The following is a 22,324-nucleotide window of genomic DNA, read 5'->3' on the forward strand; positions in this document are numbered from 1 at the left end:
AAGAAAAAGTTGTTAAGTTATACATTAATGAATGTAAAAAGTTTTACATGTAAAACTTCTGCTCTGTGAAAGACACAGATAAGAGAAAGAAAAGACAAGTCACAGACTGGGAAAAAAATATTTGCAGAGCACATATCTGATAAAGCACTTGTATCCAAAATACAAAGAGCTCTTAAAACTCAAATAAGAAAACAAACCACCCAATTAAAAAATGGGCAAAAGATCTGAATGGACACCTCACCAAAGAAGATATATAGATGGCAAATAGCATATGAACAGATGCTAAGTATAATTTTTCATTAAGGAAATAAAAATTAAACAACAGTAAGATCTATTACACAACTAATAAATTGGGTAAAATCCAAAAATGTAACAATACTAATTGCTTACAAGGATGCGAAGGAATAGGAACTCTCGTCCATTGCTGGTGGGAATGCAAAATGGCACAGCCACTTTGGAAGGCAGTTTGGCAGTTTCTTAAAAAATTCTTACAAAACATAATCTTAACCATAAAATAAAAAACAAAACATAATCTTACCATATAATCCAGTAATTGCTTTCCTAGGTATTTACTCAACTGATTTGAAAACTTATGTCAAAAATAAGCAAGTGAATGTTTATAACAGCTTTAGTCATAATTACCAAAAATTGGAAGTAACCAAAATGTCCTTCAATAGGTGAACAGATGAACTGTGATCAGGGGTGGATTAACCAGTAAGCAAGGTAGGCACAGGCTTAACTGTATTTACTAATCCGAAATTTCACCTGAAATTGTACACTACGGATTAATAAGTAAGCACAAGTAAGCCCGTACATACCTTAGTTATTGGGTAATCTGTCCCGGATTGTGATGCATCCATACAATGGTATACTATACAGCAATAAAAAGAAATGAGTTATCAAGCCTTCCCTCCTGTATCAACTGTCACCACCATCCCCACCCCAGGAGCCTTAGACCTTAGACACACAGACTCTGTGCTTTTTGAATATAAAAGTCTCTCTCATGCTGCTGTGCCTTTACCTGTGTTGCTCTGTCTGCCAGGAATGTCTCCTCATTCCACAGTTAGGGAGTAGCAAGTCACGCTAGGTAGAAAGACCAGGAGGTGAGGGAAAGAAAGGAACCAAAGAACATTACTAAAACAACACAGTGCTGCGCTCCATAGATACTGATTAATTAATTAACTGTGGACTATTTTTTTTTTATGAGGCCCAGACTTAGGAGGCAGGCAAGTGAGAACAGATGGACTATGAGAACAACTCTGACTCATTTTCTGTTACTCAAACACTTTTTCTATTTTCCTCCCCCTCTATTTTTTTTAGATCCCATGTTTCTAATTTATAGACTACTATAATTTTTTTATAACACTACCTCAGATGCATTTAACCATGCCATGCATAATTTATTTATCCATTCTTCATAAATCAGTCCCTCTACCCACCCAGTCCCTCTAGCCATTTGGAAAACAAGAACCACTTTTACTGTCTTTCAAGTTCCTTCTAACTAATCTGTTTAGTGTATGCTATCGTGCCTGGAACAAAATGTAGTATTTTATGCACAGTTTCACCAAATACCAAGGACTTTGTGACCTTTTTTCTGTTGTTTTTTCCTTGGGTTTATTGTGCCTGGAACAAAATGTAGTATTTTATGTACAGTTTCATCAAATACCAAGGACTTTGTGAGCTTTTTTTCTGTTGTTTTTTCCTTAGGAAATCCCATGTAAAAACAGTAAATAAAGCAGGAACAATGAAAAAGCAAAGCAAGAAAACTATATCATTGCAGGGTGTCATAAAGGGACTGATTTAAAGGTCTGCAGTTCGAATCCCCCAGGCGCTCCTTGGAAACTCTATGGGGCAGTTCTACTCTGTTCTTTGGGGTCACTATGAGTTGGAGTTGACTCAACGGCAATGGCAATGGGTATACAGGACAAAGCAGAACTGTCCCATAGGGTTTCTGAGGAGTGGCTGGTGGATTCGAACTGCCAGCCCTTTTGGTTAGCAGCTGAAGCTCTTAACCTCTCCATCACCAGGGCTGTGTGTTTAGCTAGCTAGAAACAACCTCATGAAGGCAAGGATGGTGTCTTAAGTCTTGCTAATTCCTAGAACCTAGCAAAGTGTCTACAGTATCACATACCCTTAATATAAATAATGAATTCTGACAGTAGTTCATTGCTCTCTGACTTTACTTTGAGAAATGGCAGTCCCAATCAATTAAAGAACCAGACAGTAGTTTTAAAGTAACTATAAAATTTTAATCTTAAAGTGGTACCAAAACTCCCATTGCCATAGAGTCGATTTCAACTCATAGTGACCCTATAGGACACAGCAGAACCATATGGTTTCCAAGGAGCAGCTGGTGGTAAAATGGTGTTGCATTTTCTAAAGTACAACACGAACTTAGAGTCACAAAGAAAAAGGAGTAATAATAATATATAAAGGGCTCCTATAAATAAATAAGAAAAGATAATCAGCCCATTAGAAAAATAGAAAAATCATGTAAAAAGGAAACTTCCAGAAAAAGAAATTAAAATGGTCAATAAACATATGAAAATATACTTAGCCTCATTAATTAAAAAAAATAAAACAATAATACGAATTTATTTATTTATTTCTACCTATCATATTGGTTAAGATGCAAAAGAATTACAATATCAGCACTGGCTAAATTGTTGGGAAATAAGCACATGCTACAGAAACATTCTCATATACTTAAAAGATATATCTATATCTACATAGATAGATATATAGATGGTTGTTCAGTGCATCACTATTTGTATTAGAAAGAGACTGAAAAAAAATGAAATGTATACCAATAGAAGTTTGGTTAAACAAACTATGGTACAGCCATATCATGAAATTGTATGCAGCCACTGAAAAGAATGACAGAACTAGGCAACCAAATAATAGATGAGGAGAATTTTTACTTTACAGATGTATTCCAACTAATAAAAAACCCAATTATAAAAAGGAAAAAGGTTGGAGAGGCTGTAGAGAGACTGGAACTCTTATACACTGTTGGTGGGAATGTAAAATGGTACAACCACTTTGGAAATCGATCTGGCATTTCCTTAAAAAGCTAGAAATAGAACTACCATACAACCCAGAAATCCCACTCCTCGGAATATATCCTAGAGAAATAAAAGCCTTTACACGAACAGATATATGCACACCCAAGTTTATTGCAGCACTGTTTACAATAGCAAAAAGCTGGAAGCAAGCAAGGTGCCCATCAACGGACAAATGGATAAGTACATTATGGTATATTCACACAGTGGAATGCTACGCATGGATAAAGAACAGTGATGAATCTGTGAAACATTTCATAACATGAAGGAATCTAGAAGGCATTATGCTGAGTGAAATTAGTCAGAGGCAAAAGGACAAATATTGTATAAGACCACTATTATAAGATCTTGAGAAATAGTTTTAAACTGAGAAGAACACATTCTTTTGTGGTTATGAGAGAGCGGAGGGAGGGAGGGCGGGAGAGGGTTATTTACGGATTAGTTAGCAGATAAGAACTACTTTAGGTGAAGGGAAGGACAACACTCGATACAGGGAAGGTCAGCTCAACTGGACTGGTCCAAAAGCAAAGAAGTTTCCTGACTAAACTGAATGCTTCGAAGGTCAGTGGAGCAAAGGCAGGGGTTTGGGGACTATGGCTTCAGGGGACATCTAAGTCAATTGCCAAAATAAATTCTATTAAGAAAACATTCTGCATCCCACTTTGAAGTGTGGCGTCTGGGGTCTTAAATGCTAACAAGCGACCATCTAAAATGTATCAATTGGTCTTAGCCCACTTGGATCAAAGGAAAATGAAGAACACCAAGGTCAGAAGGTAATTATGAAACCAGGAGACAGAAAGGGCCACATGAACTAGAGACTTATATCATCCTGAGACCAGAAGAACTAGATGGTGCCTGGCCACAACCGATGACTGCCCTGACAGGGAGCACAACAGAGAACCCCTGAGGGAGCAGGAGAACAGTGGGATGCAGACCCCAAATTCTCATAAAAAGACCAGACTTAATGGTCTGACTGAGACTAGAAGAATCCCGGTGGTCATGGTCCCCAAACCTTCTGTTGGCCCAGGACAGGAGCCATTCCAGAAGACAACTCATCAGACATGGAGTGGACTGGACAATGGGTTGGAGAGAGATGCTGATGAGGAGTGAGCTACTTGTATCAGGTGGACACTTGAGACTGTGTTGGCATCTCCTGTCTAGAGGGGAGATGGGAGGGTAGAGGGGGTTAGAAACTGGCAAAATGGTCACAAAAGGAGATACTGGAAGGCTGACTCATTAGGGGGAGAGTAAATGGGAGTATGTAGTAAGGTGTATATAAGTTTATATGTGAGAGACTGACTTGATTTGTAAACTTTTACTTAAAGCACAATAAAAATTATCTAAAAAGGAAAAGGATTTGAACAGACATTTCATCCAAGAGAATATAAAGATGGCACATAAGCCCTTAAAATGATGTGCAACATCATTATCCATTAAAAAAAAAAAAAACAAACCCACTGCCGTCGAGTCGATTCCGACTCGTAGCGACCCTACAGGACAGAGTAGAACTGCCCCATAGAGTTTCCAAGGAGTGCCTGGCAGATTCGAACTGCCGGCCTCTTGGTTAGCAGCTGTAGCAGTTAACCACTACGCCACCAGGGTTTCCCATTAGCCATTAGAGAAATGCAAACTAAAACCAGGATAAGATACTGCATCATGCCTATTAGAATGGCTCCTGAGTGAAAGAACCCATAAAAACAAAACCTAGTGCCGTCGAGAGTGAAAGAAGACAGTCTCAAAAGGTGATATAGTATATGATTCCACATACAGGTAGTTCTTGACTTACGACTTATTCGAGTTATGACGAACTACACTTACAACCGTCCATTTTTTTGTACATCCTAGCGTTAATATGTACCACATACAATGTTGTAGTGCATAATTTGCTGGTGTTATTCTCAGATGTTCAATCGCAGATATTCTATTCTATGATTTACTGTTCAAAACACTGCTGTATAGATTTAGTTTTCTAAACTAAATCAGGGGCTTCAGTTGCTTGAAAACATGGACCCAAATGCTGATCACTTTACTAAAGCGGATAGGCAGATTCAGGAAGCAGTGACATGTTACCATGAAATATATGAAGAACAAAAGAAAAGGACCATATAGACAACTCTCACTAATTTTTTGACTAGGAATGTCATCCCCATTCCCAAGGATACTCCAGATGATCCAGAACATTCCACAAGTGGAGTTAGTACTGCAACTGACAAAATGCCAACACTGTCAAACCCTTCTTTGTTGTCAGAGTAAATTTTTATGATTTGTGTATTTTTTTATGTATGTATTAAAATATACCTGTAAGTTTATATGTAATGTTTCCAATCCCAAAGATAAATAAAGATTGGATTTATAAAAATACTGATAATAAAAGACAATAATAATGAAAACTAGAAAAAAAAAAGGAAAGAAGTATTTGACTTACATCAGAACCGACTTACAATGGAGTTGTCGGAACAGAACCCTGTTGTAAGTTGGGGACTACCTGTATATGGCATTCTGGTAAAGAAAAATAAAACAAGAGTGGAGAGTGGGATATGACTATAAAGAGGTAGCAAGAAGGAATTCTCTGGGGTGTTGGAATTTTTCTGTATTCTGTTAGTGGTGGTAGTTACAAGAACCTATGCATGTGTTAAAACTCATATGACTGTATATCAGAAAAAAAATGTTTACTATACATAAATTTTAAAAATAAGAAAAAGACAAATTGTCATCAGTAATAATAATACCTTCTATTTCTCGGTCTAAGGGAGGAACATCATCTCTCATGGAGAAATCCATAGCTGTCCCTGGTATGTCCATTAAGTCTTCATCACTGGTGCTGCTCTGGAAGCTACTAAAACTTCCCTGCCGAAAGCCTTTGTTATCCATGGCTCCTACGCAGAAAGAAAAATATGAGACTTATTACGATAACCTCTAAGCCCCAACCAATCATTTTTATGTCTTCTCTCATGCTCTTACTTCGACAATATAGACAAAAAAACTACTTAATATATTCAGTTACCCTTTAGGTACAATGTACCTCTAGCCTTACCATGTAAACAGTTTTCTGAGAACCATGCAAATGAGCATAAAACCAAATGAGGACATATGTACAAAAATCATGGAGTTCACAAGTAATCAATTAAATAAAAAAAAACAGATATCAGTACTAAGAAATATTATGGCCATTTGGTAATAGAGAAGCACTATCTGATGCTTCTGACTCTCCCAGAGCCCCTAACACAATGTCAAAAAAATGGAAATACTGGATGCTTGACACAAGGGAAAAAGAGGTATATTGCATCACTCAACGTTGTTCTCTGCTTAACAATTTAAAATTAAAGGTAAAAATTTTTCCACATGTCAAGTTTAAGTCTTCAGATTCCAAGTTTTACTAAAAAAGAAAAACTCTTAGTATTCTTATTTAAAACAACAACAAAGCATTATGGCCAACTTTACCTTACCTAGCCTTGCCCTCCCCTCCAAAAAATTTCTTTTAATGAATTCTTAGTCAAGTGTCAGGTGCAGCAAAGGTCTATTAGATTAGGCAAACAATATTTTGAGTTATCCCAACTCTTTTTAAGAAATTCTGTACTCTATGCTATCAGAAAAAACCCAAAAATTACATGATAAATTCACATTGACAGACCTGAAAAACTGAAATCACAGCAGATAAATAAAATATTTTAAACATTGAACATAAAAAAAAAGAACCAATATTTACCAGGTACTTCTCAATTTCCAAGCACTGGGCTATGTGTTTAGGGTGAATTCTTTAATTTTTACAACAGAATCGGAAGCTCTGAGAGGCAAGGTAACTTGCCCAAGACTACAGTTAGTATTAAAAAAAATTGAAACTTCAAATCTTGTGCTCATTTTGACAATACCTCACTTGTGAGAGACCAGCCTGACTATAGTATGAGTTACATTTAGGAACCACCTATTATGTACGAATCATTGTGGAACGGAGGGGCAGATGCAAACATGATGCTGGGAATAAGGGCCAGATGGTATGAAGACTGGGGGCAAAGATTTGGGAGTTATTAACATCAAGGTGACGGTTGAAACCGAGAGAACAGATACTCCTCCAAGGGAAGCCTTTCTTTCTTTTAGGGATAAGGATGGATATAAACACAAGAAATGCATTCTCAATAGCCTTCTTGAGTATACACAGCTTGAAATCTGTGCAGATATAAACTAAATGATAGATTAAACAGGAGCATTATCATGTTTACATGATGACATATGGTCAGGCAGGGAAAGGAATGAATTTTCTCCAAGGTCCTACTAATGTACAAAATTATTGACCATAACACCACTTCCTCAGCTTCAAAAACTCTAACCTTGCTGTGTGGATCAAATGGAATCTTGGAAAAAAAAAAACCCCATTGCCATTCAAGTTGATTCTAACTCATAGCGACCTTGTAGGAAAGAGAAGAACTGGCCCGTAGGGTTTTTTGAAATGGGTCCTAACCAAAAAAAAAAAAACCAAACCTGTTGCCATCGAGTTGATTCTGACTCACAATGACCCTATAGGACAGAGTGGCACTGCCCCATGCAGTTTCCAAGGGGCACCTGGTGGATTCAAACTGCCGACCTTTTGGTTAGCCAGCTGTGGCACTTTACTACACCACCAGGGTTTAAATGGGTCCTAAAAACCCAAAAACCAAACCCACTGCTGTCAATTCCGATTCATAGCGGCCCTATAGAACAGTGTACAACTGCCTGATATAGTTTCCAAGAAGCACCTGGCAGATTCGAACTACCGACCTCTTGGTTAACGGCCATAGAACTTTACCACTACACCACCACGGTTTCCAAATGGGTTCCAGGATACTAATAATTCCTAGTTTGCAGCCTCAGCTGAGCTCCATCACTGCATACCAATCGTTCATCCGGGCTGAGCTTCTTCCCCTTCTCTATCTTGCTTCCTTCACTCCCCTTCTGAGAGTGCTTCCTCAATAATGCACTTTTATAAAACTTTCTGTCTCAGCTTCCGCTTCTAGGAAACCTGAGCAAAAACAGGATTGTTCATAGCTTTTTTCCTATGACTAACGATACACAGGGCATCTTGAACCTCTCTGTCTTCCCTCCTGTTTTCCAGGAGGAAGTGTCTTTATTTCTTAAGAAAAAAAAAATGACTGCTCCACTTTGCTCTAGGTCTTAGCTCCTGCCTGACCAAGATAACAGATCCTTCTGGGCCTTAAACTGATATATTTGAGGAGGCGGGGAAAGATGGCAGAATACACAGACATTTCCAACAAGCCCTCTTTACAACAAAGACCCGAAAAAACAAGTGAAACTAGTATATTTGTGAGAAGCTGGGAGCTCTGAGATTCAAAGGCAAGCTTAGAAAATGAACTGAGGAGCAGGGGGAGGAAGAGACCGTTCAGAAGCGGAGAGGAGTTACCGGACCTGAATCGCGGGGAGCCCTCAGGCACCATTCCCGGAGTGGTGGCACCGGAGGGCTGGTACTAGCGTTCGGCCGCAGTTTCCTCAAGGAAAAGCAGCCAGCCACATGGCCTACTCACACCTCCGGAAACTGAGAAGAATGGTGCTCTTGGCAAACGCTAAGTACTTGCGTATATTTTACTGTGTACCCCCACCCCCAAGCCAGCTTCAGTGACTGAATTCCCTGGGCCCGAGATTAGGCACTGTTGAGCACCTAGAGCCATCCTCCCAGCCTTGGGAAAGGGAAAAAATTGCAATTGGGGGAAAACATAATTTGCCAGCACCACTAACCAAGGAAGCTCAGGGTAGAAGTGGCTCCTGTCCAGGCATAAACCGTCCATGGACGTTGAGCACCTTTCCCTTCTGCACGGAACTGTGTGGGCCTATATCACGAGAAGAGGCCCTTGTTGGCAGACTCCAGCCGTATTAGCTGTGCGGTGGAGAGGTGGATGTTTGATGTTTGACATTGCCTTGCCCATTAAACAAGGTCCTCACCTGCCCACATCAGGGACCTAAGGACTGCTACCCCCACTCAGGTCACCCAGCCACCCGCGACAGGAGTCTAGAGATAACTGGTACCTCCCGGTTCTTACAACCAAAAACTTTCGGTGCCCATGGTCTGTCTGCAGAACCCACCCACCTGCACGCTATAGGAAACAGGAACACGCTTTCCTCAGAGACACACGGGGGTCGGTTCTCAGCCACCTGCCTTGTTCAGAGCATGACCCCCTGCTGCAATCAGATACTGGTATATACGCCAATCACCCCTGCCCCTCTAAGACTGTAGGACAGAGCCTGTACCACACACTTGATGATCAGCTACCTGGAAACCTGAGCTGAATTCATACAAGAAAACTGAATGGACTCCTAGACTGATACACCAAATAACAGCTCTAAGCTCTAGCAATCACAAATTCAGAAGATTAACAATAAAATTACAAAGTAGACAACTCAATAGAAAGTGAGAGGAGCAGAACTGAGCAACTAGAAGCTAGAATTTCTGAACTCAAAGATAAATCACTTCACACTAATATATTTGAAAAAAACTCAGATAAAAGAATTTTGAAAAATGAAGACACCTTAAGAATCATGTGGGACTCTATCAAGAGAAATAACCTACAAGTGACTGGAGTACCAGAACAGGGAGGGATAACAGAAAATACAGAGAGAATTGTTGAAGATTTCTTGGCAGAAAACTTCCCTGATATCCTGAAAGATGAGAAGATATCTATCCAAGACATATTATAATCAAACTTGCCAAAACCAAAGATGAACAGAGAATTATAAGAGCAGCGAGAGATAAACAAAAAGTCACCTACAAAGGAGAGCCAATGAGAATAACCTCGGATTACTCTGCAGAAGCCATGCAGACAACAAGGCAATGGGATGACATATTTAAAAAATTGAAGGAAAAAAATTGCCTGCCAAGAATCATACATACAGCATAACTGTCTCTTAAATATGAAGGTGAAATTAAGACATTTCCGGATAAACACAAGTTCAGAGAATCTGTAAAAACCAAACCAAAACTACAAGAAATACTAAAGAGAATTCTTTGGTTGGAAAATCAATAATTTTAGGTATCAACCCAAGACTAGAACACTGGGCAGAGCAACCAGAAGTCAACCCAGACAGGGAAATCCAAAAAAACAAAGATTATTTTTAAAAAATCTCAAAACAGGGTAACAGCAATGTTATTATATAAAAGTAGACAACATTAAAATAATAAAGAAGGACTAAGAAATGTAATCATACACCTTCCATATGGAAAAGAAGGTACGGCGACACATAGAAATAAAAGTTAGGTTTAAATTTAAAACATTAGGGCTAAATAAGGTAACCACAAAGGAGACAAACTATCCTACTCATCAAAATAAAATACAAGAAGAAAACAGAGACTCAGCAGAAACAAAATCAACAACCACAAATATGAGGAAAGGACAATGTATAAAGAAAATCTACTCAGCACATAAAATCAAGTGGGAAAAAGAAACTGTCAACAACACACAATAAAAGACATCAAAATGATAGCACTAAATTCATACCTGTCCATAATTACCCTGAATGTAAATGGACTAAAAGCACCAATAAAGAGACAGAGAGTAGCAGAATATATTAAAAAACAAGATCCATCTATATGTTGCCTATAAGAGACACACCTTAGACTTAGAGACCCGAACAAACTAAAACTGAAAGGATGGAAAAAAATATATCAAGCAAACAACAATCAAAAAAGAGCAGGGGTGGCAATATTAATTTCTGACAAAATAGACTTTAAAGTTAAATTCATCATAAAGGATAAGGAAGGACACTATAAAATGATTAAAGGGACAATACACCAAGAAGATATAAACATATTAAATATTTATGCACCCAATGACAGGGCTGCAAGATACATAAAACAAAATCTATCAGCATTAAAAATTGAGATAAACAGCTCCACAAAAAAATAGTAGGAGACTTCAACACACCACTTTCGGTGAAGGACAGGATATCCAGAAAGAAGCTCAATAAAGACACGGAAGAACTAAATACCACAATCAACCAACTTGACCTCACAGACATGTACAGACCACTCCACCCAAAGGCAGCCAAGTATACTTTCTATTCTAGTGCACATGGAACATTATCTCAAATAGACCACATATTAGGTCCTAAAGCAAGCCTTAGCAGAATCCAAAACATCGAAATATTACAAAGCATCTTCTCTGACCATAAGGCCATAAAAGTGGAAATCAATAACAGGAAAAGCAGGGAGAAGAAATCAAACGCTTGGAAATTCAACAATACCCTGCTCAAAAAGACTGGATTATAGAAGACATTAAAGATGGAATAAAGAAATTCATTGAATGCAATGAGAATGAAAACACTTCCTATTGGAACCTTTGATACAGCAAAAGCGATGCTCAGAGGCCAATTTATATCAAGAAATGCGCACATACAAAAAGAGGGGCCAAAATCAAAGAATTATCTCTACAACTTGAAAAAATAGAAAGAGCAACAAAAGAAACCCACAGGCACCAGAAGAAAACAAATAATAAAAATTACAGGTGAACTAAATGAAATAGAAAACAGAAAAACAATTGAAAGTATTAACGAGACCAAAAACTGGTTTTTTGAAAAAATCAACAAAATTGAAAAACCACTGGCCAAACTGACAAAAGAAAAAGAGAGGAAGCAAATAACCTGAATAAGAAATGAGATGGGCAATATTACAACAGACCCAACTGAATTAAAAGAATCATATCAGATTACTATGAATAATTCTACTCTAACAAATTTGAAAACCTAGAAGAAATGGATGAATTCTTAGAAACACACTACCTACCTAAACTAACACAGAGGTAGAACAACTAAATAGACCCATAACAAAAAAAGAGATTGAAAAGGTAATCAAAAAACTCCCCCCCCCAAAAAAAAGCCTGGCCCAGATGGCTTCACTGCAGACTTCTACCAACCTTTCAGAGAAGAGTTAACACCACTACTAAAGGTATTTCAGAGCATAGAAAAGGATGAAATACCACCAAACTCATTCTATGAAGCTACCATATCCCTGAAAAGAAAATTATAGACTAAAATCCCTCACGAACGTAGATGCAAAATTCCTCAACAAAATTGTAGCTAATAGATTTCAACAACATATCAAAAAAATAATTTGCCATGACCAAGTGGGATTCATACCAGGTACACAGGGATGTTTCAACATTAGAAAAACAATGTAATCCACCACATAAATAAAACAAAAGACATGAATCAGATGATTTTATCAATTGATGCAGAAAAGGCATTTGACAAAGCTCAAACATCCGTTCATGGTAAAAACTCTCAGCAAAATAGGAATAGAAGGAAAATTCCTCAATATAATAAAGGGCATTTATACAATACAAAGCCAACAGCCAACATCACCCTAAATGGAGAGAGCCTGAAAGCATTCCCACTGAGATTGGGAACCAGACAAGGATGCCCTTTATCACCGCTCTTATTCAACATTGTCTTGGAGGTCCTAGCCAGAGCAATTAGGCTAGATAAAGAAATAAAGGGCATCCAGATTGGCAAGGAAGAAGCAAAAGTATCTCTATTTGCAGAGGACATGATCTTATACACAGAAAACCCTAAACAATCCTCAAGAAAACTACTGAAACTAATAGAAGAGTTCGGCAGAATACCAGGATACAAGATAAACATACAAAAATCAGTTGGATTCCTCTACACCAACAAAAAGAACATGGAAGAGGAAATCACCAAATCAATGCCATTTACAGCAGTCCCAAAGAAGATAAAATACTTAGGAATAAATCTTACCAGAGAGGTAAAAGATTTATACAAAGAAAACTACAGTGCAGTTCTGCACAAAATCCAAAGAGACTTACGTAAGTGGAAAAACATACCTTGCTCATGGATAGGAAGACTTAACATTATAAAAATATGTATTCTTCCAAAAGTGACCTAGACATTTAATGCAATTCTGATCAAAATCCCAACGACATTCTTTAATGAGATGAAGAAACAAATCATCAACTTCATACAGAAGGGAAAGAGGCCCCAGATAACTAAGGCATTACTGAAAAAGAAGAACAAAGTGGGAAGCCTTACTTTACCTGATTTTAGAGCCTATTATACTGCCACAGTAGTCAAAGCAGCCTGGTACTAGTACAACAACAGATACATAGACCAATGGAACAGAATTGAGAATCCAGACATAAATCCATCCACATATGAGTAGTTGATATTTGACAAAGGCCCCAAAACAATTAAATGGGGAAAAGACAGTGTTTTTAACAAATGGTGCTGGCATAACTGGATATTCATCTGCAAAAAAATGAAACAAGACCCATACCTCACTCCATGCACAAAAACGAGTTCAAGAGAAGGGGCCAAGATGGCTGAGTAGGTAGAAGCTACCGGAGATCCCTCTTACAACAAAGACTAGGAAAAACAAGTGAATCTATCACATAAATGAAAATCCAGGAACCCTGACCATCAAACACAGAACTTAGGAGTTGACCTGACTGACAGGGGAGCGAAAAGCTGCGCACTGAAGCAGCAACCGCTTCTGGAACAGGCGTCCCATGCCACAGCCTTGAGCACTCGCGGTACCCTGGTACCAGAGTGGTGGGGCTGATCGTGACTTACTGAGACGGGGAAAGCATGGGATGCAGCCCTAACCCCCTGGAGTAACCTGGCAGAGACTCAGCCAGCGCAAGCAGGCGGCACACTGACACGGCGGACAGGAGAACGAGAAACCACGGGGAAACAGTGACAGTTTTCTGAGCCTGCAGCCAGTGTCCCAGTCAGAAAACCTTGACGCTGGCTTTGGATTAAGCGCAGGGGAGCTGATCAGGGCTTCCTCAGATGGCGCAAGCACGGGATGCAGCCCTAACCCCCTGGAGTAACCTCGTCGGAAACCCAGCCAGCACACGCAGGCTGCACACTGATTCAGCTGACGGGAGAATGAGAAACCATGGGGAAACAGCAACTGGTTCTGGAGCCTGGAACGCAGCGTCCCAGCCAGAAAACCTTGGCGCTGGGCTTCGGACTAGGAGCGGGGGAGCTGATCAGGGCTTCCTGAGACTGCACAAACACTGGACCTGGCCTGACCCTCTGGGGAAATCTTGGCCCAGCCAGGGCACACAGGCTACACACCCCTCTGGAATCACAGATAAAACAGTCTTCACCAAACAAGATAAGCAACTTTGTCTTTATTGCTGCACTACTCTCTCCTATCTATCTGACCCCTCTCCTCCCTGCCTCAGGCAGCTGCATTAACATTGGAATTTCCAGGGCCAGGGAGTGAAGTGCTCTGCGTGGTTTTTTTTTTTCCTAAACCATTCTCCTGGCCTGGGAGAAGCAGCAATTAACAATCAGGGGGGAAAATCCTTCCTTGACTTCTCTAAACTGGAATAATAATACAGAACCATCTCCAGCCAAGCATAAGAGATCCACAGTCTTTGTCTTTCATCACTACAAGGAACCAGGTGGCTAGTATAATGCAAAGGGAATTCTGATAGAGATCTGACTGTAATTCTTTCATCAGAGCAGTGGAAAGGAAGTTTTGGAGGTCTGATACCTCTCTACCTATTAAACAGAGCCCTAACTGATCCACAGCAGGGAACTGAGGGCTGAAGCTCCACCCACACCATGTAGCCACCTGCTAAAGGGATCTGAGGATAGTGAAACCTACCAATCTTTAAGGTACAAGCATTGGGTGCCTAAAGCACAGCTACAGAGCCCACCCACCAAAGTGCTCTAGGAATAGACACAATTCTACTTCACTGGCACATGGGGGAAGGCTGTTAATGTCCTGCCCTCCTTGGAGTGTGACCCCCTGCCACTACTAGAATCTGGTACATAAAACCATCACCACTACTCCTCTAAGTTAACAGGTGAGAGCCTATACCACACACTAGGTGACTCACTATCAGGACACCTAAGCTGATTCTATTTAAGAATAGTGAATGGACTCATACATAGGCTCATATATCTGGCAACAGCTCAAACCAGCTGGTAATAGGACATAAATGATTCAAAGGCTACAACAGTCAAGACAGCGCAATCTACTAGCCCATCTGGATATACTGAAACAAAACAAAACAAGAAGATAAGACGCAGGGAGGAAATATAAAAGAAATCATTACAATACCTTAAAGACGGCTCAGAGACAGGAGTCGATATCAAATCACATAAAGAAGCAGACCATGATTGCTTCTACAAACCCCCAAATCAAAGAATCAAAATCTTTCCCAAATGAAGGTACATTCCTGGAATTGCCAGATGTAGAATATAAAAAACTAATATACAGAATGCTTCAAGACATCAGGAATGACCTCAGAAATGAAATAAGGCAATCTACAGAAAAAGGCAAGGAACACACTGATAAAGCAGTTGAAGAAATCAAAAAGATTATTCAAGAACATAGTGAAAAACTTAATAAGTTGCAAGAATCCATACAGAGACAGCATTCAGAAATCTAAAAGATTAACAATAAAATTACAGAATTAGACAACTCAGTAGGAAGTCAGAGGAGCAGAATCGAGGAATTGGAATGTGGAGTTGGGAAGTTAGAGGATAAGGCAATTGACACCAATTTAGTTGAAGAAAAATCAGATAAAAGAATTTACAAAAATAAAGAAACCATAAGAATGTGGGACTCTATCAAGAAGAATAACTTGCATGTCATTGGAGTTCCAGAACAGGGAGGGATAACAGAAAATACAGAGAGTATACTTGAAGATCTGTTGGCAGAAAACTTCCCTGGCATCGTGAAAGATGAAAGGATATCTATCCAAGATGCTCATCAAACACCATACAAGATAGATCCCAAAAGAAAATCACCAAGGCATATTATCATCAAACTTGCCAAAACCAAAGATAAAGAGAAAATTTTAAAAGCAGCCAGGGATAAACGAAAAGGCACCTACAAAGGAGAATCAATAAGAATAAGTTCAGACTACTCGGCAGAAACGATGCAGGCAAGAAGGCAATTGGATGACATAGCTAGAGACCTGAAGGAGAAAACCTACCAGCCAAGAATCATATAGCCAGCAAAAACTCTCTCTCAAATATGAAGATGAAATTAAGACATTTACGGATAAGCACAAGCTTAGAGAATTTGCAAAAACCAAACCAAAGCTACAAGAATTACTAAAGGAAATTCTTTGGTCAGAAAATCAATAATATCAGATACCAACACAACACAAGGTCACAGGACAGAACATCCTGATATCAACTCAAACAGGGAAATCACAAAAACAAAATAAGATTAATTTAAAAGAGAAAAAATGCTCAAAACAGGGAATCATTGAACGCATTATGTAAAAGATTACCATAATTGAAAAAAAAGGACTAAATATAGGAGGCCTAGATTTTCCATATGGACAGGAAAACAATGGGACATAGGACGATACAAGTTAGGTTTTTATTTAGAAAAATAGGCATAAATATTAACGTCACCACAAAGAGGTCTAATGATTCCATACTTCAAAATAAAAACCAAGATAAACATAACAACTCAGCAAACATAAATTCAACTACTATAAAAATGAGGAACACACAATTTATAAAGAAAAACTTTTCAGCACTAAAAAGTAAGCGGAAAAATGAAACTGTCAAGAACACACAAAAAAGGCATCAAAATTGCAGCACTAAACTCATACTTATCTATAATTTCGCTGAAAGTAAATGGACTAAATGCACCAATAAAGAGACAGAGCATCTCAGACTGGATAAAAAAACACAATCCGTCTATATGCTGCCTACAAGAGACACACCTTAGACTTAGAGACACAAATAAACTACAATTCAAAAAAAATTTATCAAGCAAAGAGCAATCAAAAAAGACCAGGAGTGGCAATATCAACTTCTGACAAAATAGGCTTTAAAGTTAAAACCACCACAAAGGTTAAAGAAAGACACTACATAAATATTAAAGGGACAATTTACCAGGAAGATTTAACCATATTAAATAATTATGCACCCAATGACAGGGCTGCAAAATACATAAAACATACTTTAACAGAATTGAAAAGTGAGATAGACACCTCCACAATTATAGTAGGAGACTTCAACACACTACTTTCGGTGAAGGATAGGACTTCTGGTAAGAAGCTCAATAGAGACATGGAAGATCTAATTGCTACAATCAAGCAACCTGACCTCATAGACTTATACAGAACACTCCACCCAACAGCTGCAAAGTATACTTTTTTTTCTAGCGCACATGGAACATTCTCTAGAATAGATCACATATTAGGTCATAAAACAAACCTTTGCAGAATCCAAAACATCGAAATATTACAAAGCATCTTCTCAGACCATAAGGCCATAAAAGTGGAAATCAATAACAGAAAAATCAGGGAAAAGAAATCAAATACTTGGAAACTGAACAGAACAATACCCTGCTCAAAAAAGACTGCGTTATAGAAGACATCAAGGAGGGAATAAAGAAATTCATAGAATGCGATAAGACTGAAAACACTTCCTATCAAAACCTCTGGGACACACCAAAAGAAGTGCTCAGAGGTCAATTTATATCGATAAATGCACACATACATAAAGAAGAAACAGCCAAAATTAGAGAACTGTCCCTACAACCCGAACAAAAAGGAAGAAAGCAACAAAAGAATCTGTCAGGCACCAGAAGAAAACAAATAAAAATTAAAGCAGAGTTAAATGTATTTAGAGAGCAGAAAAACAATTGAAAGAATTAACAAAACCAAAAGCTGGTTCTTTGAAAAAATTAACAAAATTGATAAACCATTGGCCAGACTGACTAAAGCAATACAGGAAAGGAAACAAATAAGCCGAATAAGAAATGAGATGGGCCATATCACAACAGATGCAACTGAAATTAAAAGAATCATATCAGATTACCTCAAAAAATTATACTCTGACAAGTTTGAAAACCTAGAAGAAATGGATGAATTCATAGAAACACACTACCAACCTAAACTAAAAGAAACAGAAATAGAACAACTAAATAGACCCACAACAAAAAAAGAGATTGAAAAGGTAGTCAAAAACCTCTCCCCCTAAAAAAAGCACTGGCCCAGAATGCTTCACTGCAGAGTTCTACCAAACTTTCAGAGAAGAGTTAACACCACTACTACTAAAGGTATTTCAAAGCATAGAAAATGATGGAATACTCCCTAATTCTTTAAAGCCACCATATCTCTGATACCAAAACCAGTTAAAGACAGCCCAGAAAAAGAAAATTACAGATCTATATCCCTCATGGAAACCCTGGTGGCGTAGTGGTTAAGTGCTACGGCTGCTACCCTAGAGGTCGGCAGTTCAAATCCGCCGTGTGCTCCTTGGAAACTCTATGGGGCAGTTCTACTCTGCCCTAAAGTGTCGCTATGAGTCGGAATCGACTCAACGGCAGCGGGTTACATCCCTCATGAACATAGATGCAAAAATTCTCAAGAAAATTCTAGCCAATAGAATTCAACAACATATCAAAAAAAATTATCCACCATGATCAAGTGGGATTTATACCAGGTATGCAAGGTTGGTTCAATATTAGAAAAATAATGTAACCCACTCTATAAATAAAACAAAAGACAAAAACCACATGATCTTATCAATTGATGCAAAAAGGCATTTGACAAAGTCCAACACACATTCATGATAAAAACTCTCAGCAAAATAGGAATAGAAGGTAAATTTCTCAACGTATTAAAGGGCATTGATACAAAGCCAACAGCCAACATCATTCTAAATGGAGAGTCTGAAAGCATTTCCCTTGAGAACAGGAACCAGACAAGGATGCCCTTTATCACTGCTCTCATTCAACATTGTGCTGGAGGTCCTAACCAGAGCAATTAGGCTAGACAAAGAAATAAAGGGCATCCGGATTGGCAAGGAAGAAGTAAAAATTATCTGTATTTGCAGACGACATGATCTTATACACAGAAAACCCTAAGGAACCCTCAAGAAAACTACCGAATCTAATAGAAGACTTCAGCAGAATTTCAGGTTATAAGATAAACATACAAAAATCACTTGGAGTCCTCTACATCAACAAAAAGAACATCAAAGAGGAAATCACCAAATCAATACCATTCACAGTAGCCCCCAAGAAGATAAAATACTTAGGAATAAATCTTACCAAAGATGTAAAAGACCTATACAAAGAAAACTACAACATACTACTGCAAGAAACCAAAAGGGACCTACATAAGTGGAAAAACATACCTTGCTCATGGATAGGAAGACTCAACATTGTAAAAATGTCTATTCTACCAAAAGCCATCTATATATACAATGCACTTCCAATCCAAATTCCAACGACATTTTTTAATGTGATAGAGAAACAAATCACCAACTTTATACGGAAGGGAAAGAAGCCACAGATAAGTAAAGCATTACTGAAAAGGAAGAACAAAATGGAAGGCCTCACTCTACCTGATTTTAGAACCTATTATACAGCCAAGTAGTCATAACAGCCTGGTACTAGTATAACAACAGACACATAGAGCAATGGAACAGAATTGAGAACCCAGATATAAATCCATCCACATATGAGCAGCTGATATTTGACAAAGGCCCAGTGTCAGTTAATTGGGGAAAAGATAGTCGTTTTAACAAATGGTGCTGGCAAAACTGGATATCCATCTACAAAAAAATGAAATAGGACCCATACCTCACTCCATGCACAAAAACTAACTCCAAATGGATCAAAGACCTAAACATAAAGTCCAAAACAATAAAGATCATGGAAGACAAAATAGGGACAACGTTAGGAGCTCTGAAACAAGGCATAAACAGAATACAAAACATTACTAAAAATGACGAAGAGAAACCACATAACTGGGAGCTCCTAAAAATCAAACACCTATGCTCATCTAAAGACTTCACCAAAAGAATAAAAAGACCACCTACAGACTGGGAAAAATTTTTCAGCTATGACATCTCCGACCAGCGCCTGATCTCTAAAATCTGCATGATTCTGCTAAAACTCAACCACAAAAAGACAAACAACCCAATTAAAAATTGGGCAAAGGACATAAACAGGCACTTCACTAAAGACATTCAGGTGGCTAACATGAGGAAGTGTTCACGATCATTAGCCATTAGAGAAACGCAGAGCAAAACTACAATGAGATTTCACCTCACTCCAACAAGGCTGGCATTAATCGAAAAAACACAAAATAATAAATGTTGGAGAGGCTGTGGAGAGATTGGAACACTTCTACACTGCTGGTGGGAATGTCAAATGGTACAACCACTTTGGAAATCGATTTGGCGCTTCCTTAAAAGGCTAGAAATAGAACTACCATACGATCCAGCAATCCCACTCCTCGGAATATACCCTAGAGAAATAAGAGCCTTTACAGGAACAGATATATGCACACCCACATTTATTGCAGCACTGTTTACAATAGCAAAAAGCTGGAAACAACCAAGGTGCCCATTAACGGATGAATGGATAAATAAATTACGGTATATTCACACAACGGAATATTATGCATTGATAAAGAACAGCGAGGAATCTGTGAAAGACTTCATAACATGGAGAAACCTGGAGTGAAATTAGTCAGTTGCAAAAGGACAAATATTTTATAAGACCACTATTATAAGAATTTGAGAAATAGTTTAAACTGAGAAGAAAACATTCTTTTGTGGTTATGAGAGGAGGGAGGGTGGGAGAGGGGTATTCACTAATTATTCGGTAGATAAGAACTACTTTAGGTGAAGGGAAAGACAACACACAATACAGGGGAGTTCAGCACAACTGGACTACACCAAAAGCAAAACAGTTTCCTGAATGAACTGAATGCTTCGAAGGCCAGTGTAGCAGGGGCAGGGGGTTGGGGACCATGGTTTCAGGGGACATCTAAGTCAACTGGCATAATAAAATCTATTAACAAAACATTCTGCATCCCACTTTGAAGAGTGGTGTCTGGGGTCTTAAACACTAGCAAGCAGCCATCTAAGATGCATCAATTGGTCTCAACCCACCCGGATAAAAGGAGAATGAAGAACACCAACGAGCCCAAGAGACAGAAAGGGCCACATGAACCAGAGACTAAGTCAGCCTGAGACCAGAAGATCTTGATGGCGCCTGGCTACAACTGATGACTGCCCTGACGGGGAACACAACAGAGAACCCCTGAGGGAGCAAGAGAGCAGTGGGATGCAGACCTCAAATTCTCATAAAAAGACCAGACTTAATGGTCTGACCGAGACTAGAAGGACCTCGGTGGTCATGGCCTCCAGACCTTCTGTTGCCCCAGGACAGGAACCATTCCCGAAGCCTGGTCTTCAGACATGGATTGGACTGGACAATGGGTTGGAGAGGGATGCTGGTGAGGAGTGAGCTTCTTGGATCAGGTGGACACTTGAGACTATGTTGGCATCTCCTGCCTAGAGGGGAGATGAGAGTGTGGAGGGGGTTAGAAGCTGGCGAAATGGACAGGAACAGAGAGAGTGGAGGGAGAGAGTGGGCTGTCTCATTAGGGGGAGAGTAATTGGGAGTGTGTAGCAAGGTGTATATGGGTTTTTGTGTGAGAGACTGATTTGATTTGTAAACTTTCACTTAAAGCACAATAAAAATTATTAAAAAATTGATACACTTCATTTTGTACTTTAAACAAATCTACTATGTCTAGTTCTCACCTCTCCCTCAAATTCTAGCTCTGAATTCCCAACAACTCTACCTGACACTTATGTTGCTCCTTCAAATTCAACAGGGAAAATGAAAAAACAATGGAAATAACATTAACCTAAACACATAAAATCCAAACAAGGCATGCTCCCTGCCTCTAGCCCCACATCAACTTTACTTTTTAATAGTAGGAGGTATCAGAATCAATATTTACAGTTAACATTGTCTACCTCTGAGATTTACTCCATTCAATGAACCTATAAAAAGCAGTCTCAAGAGTAGGCACTCCAGGTTTTTAGAAATCTTAGTTAAAAATATGCACCGTTCTAATAATAAGAACTGAAGCTAATAGAGCAGCACAGCTTAAGAAGTTTTCTTTCATTTTGAATTTACTAAGTGCCCATGAGTTCCTAGCAGTCCATACGGTAACTAGCACTGAAAGCAAAAAAATTTGTAAAGTGATACTGAATCCTTCCCTCTCTCCACTGTTTATTTGTTTCACAGGGTTCCAGCAACTCTACATTAGCCACACAAATTATATGAAGAAAAAGTACGGGGAGTCCAAAAATAATTTATGTTTGGCTGCTTTGGAATATGTCCCGAAGTCATATTTTCAGATGGGTGTACCTATTGTTTTGGGAATTAATTACAACAAAATAATGATGCTGCAAGATGAAAATACAACAAAGGGGAAACTGGAAAACCAGTTTCTGCATAGGGACCT

At 38.8% G+C, this 22,324-nt stretch overlaps 1 protein-coding gene across 2 annotated transcripts in view; it reads right to left on the bottom strand.

Moving 5' to 3' along the window:
- The window catches only part of CLCN5 (chloride voltage-gated channel 5), a 274,764-nt gene that overhangs the window by 61,927 nt on the left and 190,513 nt on the right, over window positions 1-22,324 (bottom strand). For both annotated transcript variants that reach the window (XM_049871859.1, XM_049871860.1), the window contains one exon: window positions 5,792-5,938. In XM_049871859.1, the coding sequence (XP_049727816.1) occupies window positions 5,792-5,938 (147 nt within the window). The remainder of the gene's footprint in view (window positions 1-5,791; window positions 5,939-22,324) is intronic.

Source organism: Elephas maximus, chromosome X, assembly GCF_024166365.1.
Source record: "Elephas maximus indicus isolate mEleMax1 chromosome X, mEleMax1 primary haplotype, whole genome shotgun sequence".
Lineage (NCBI taxonomy): Eukaryota > Metazoa > Chordata > Mammalia > Proboscidea > Elephantidae > Elephas > Elephas maximus.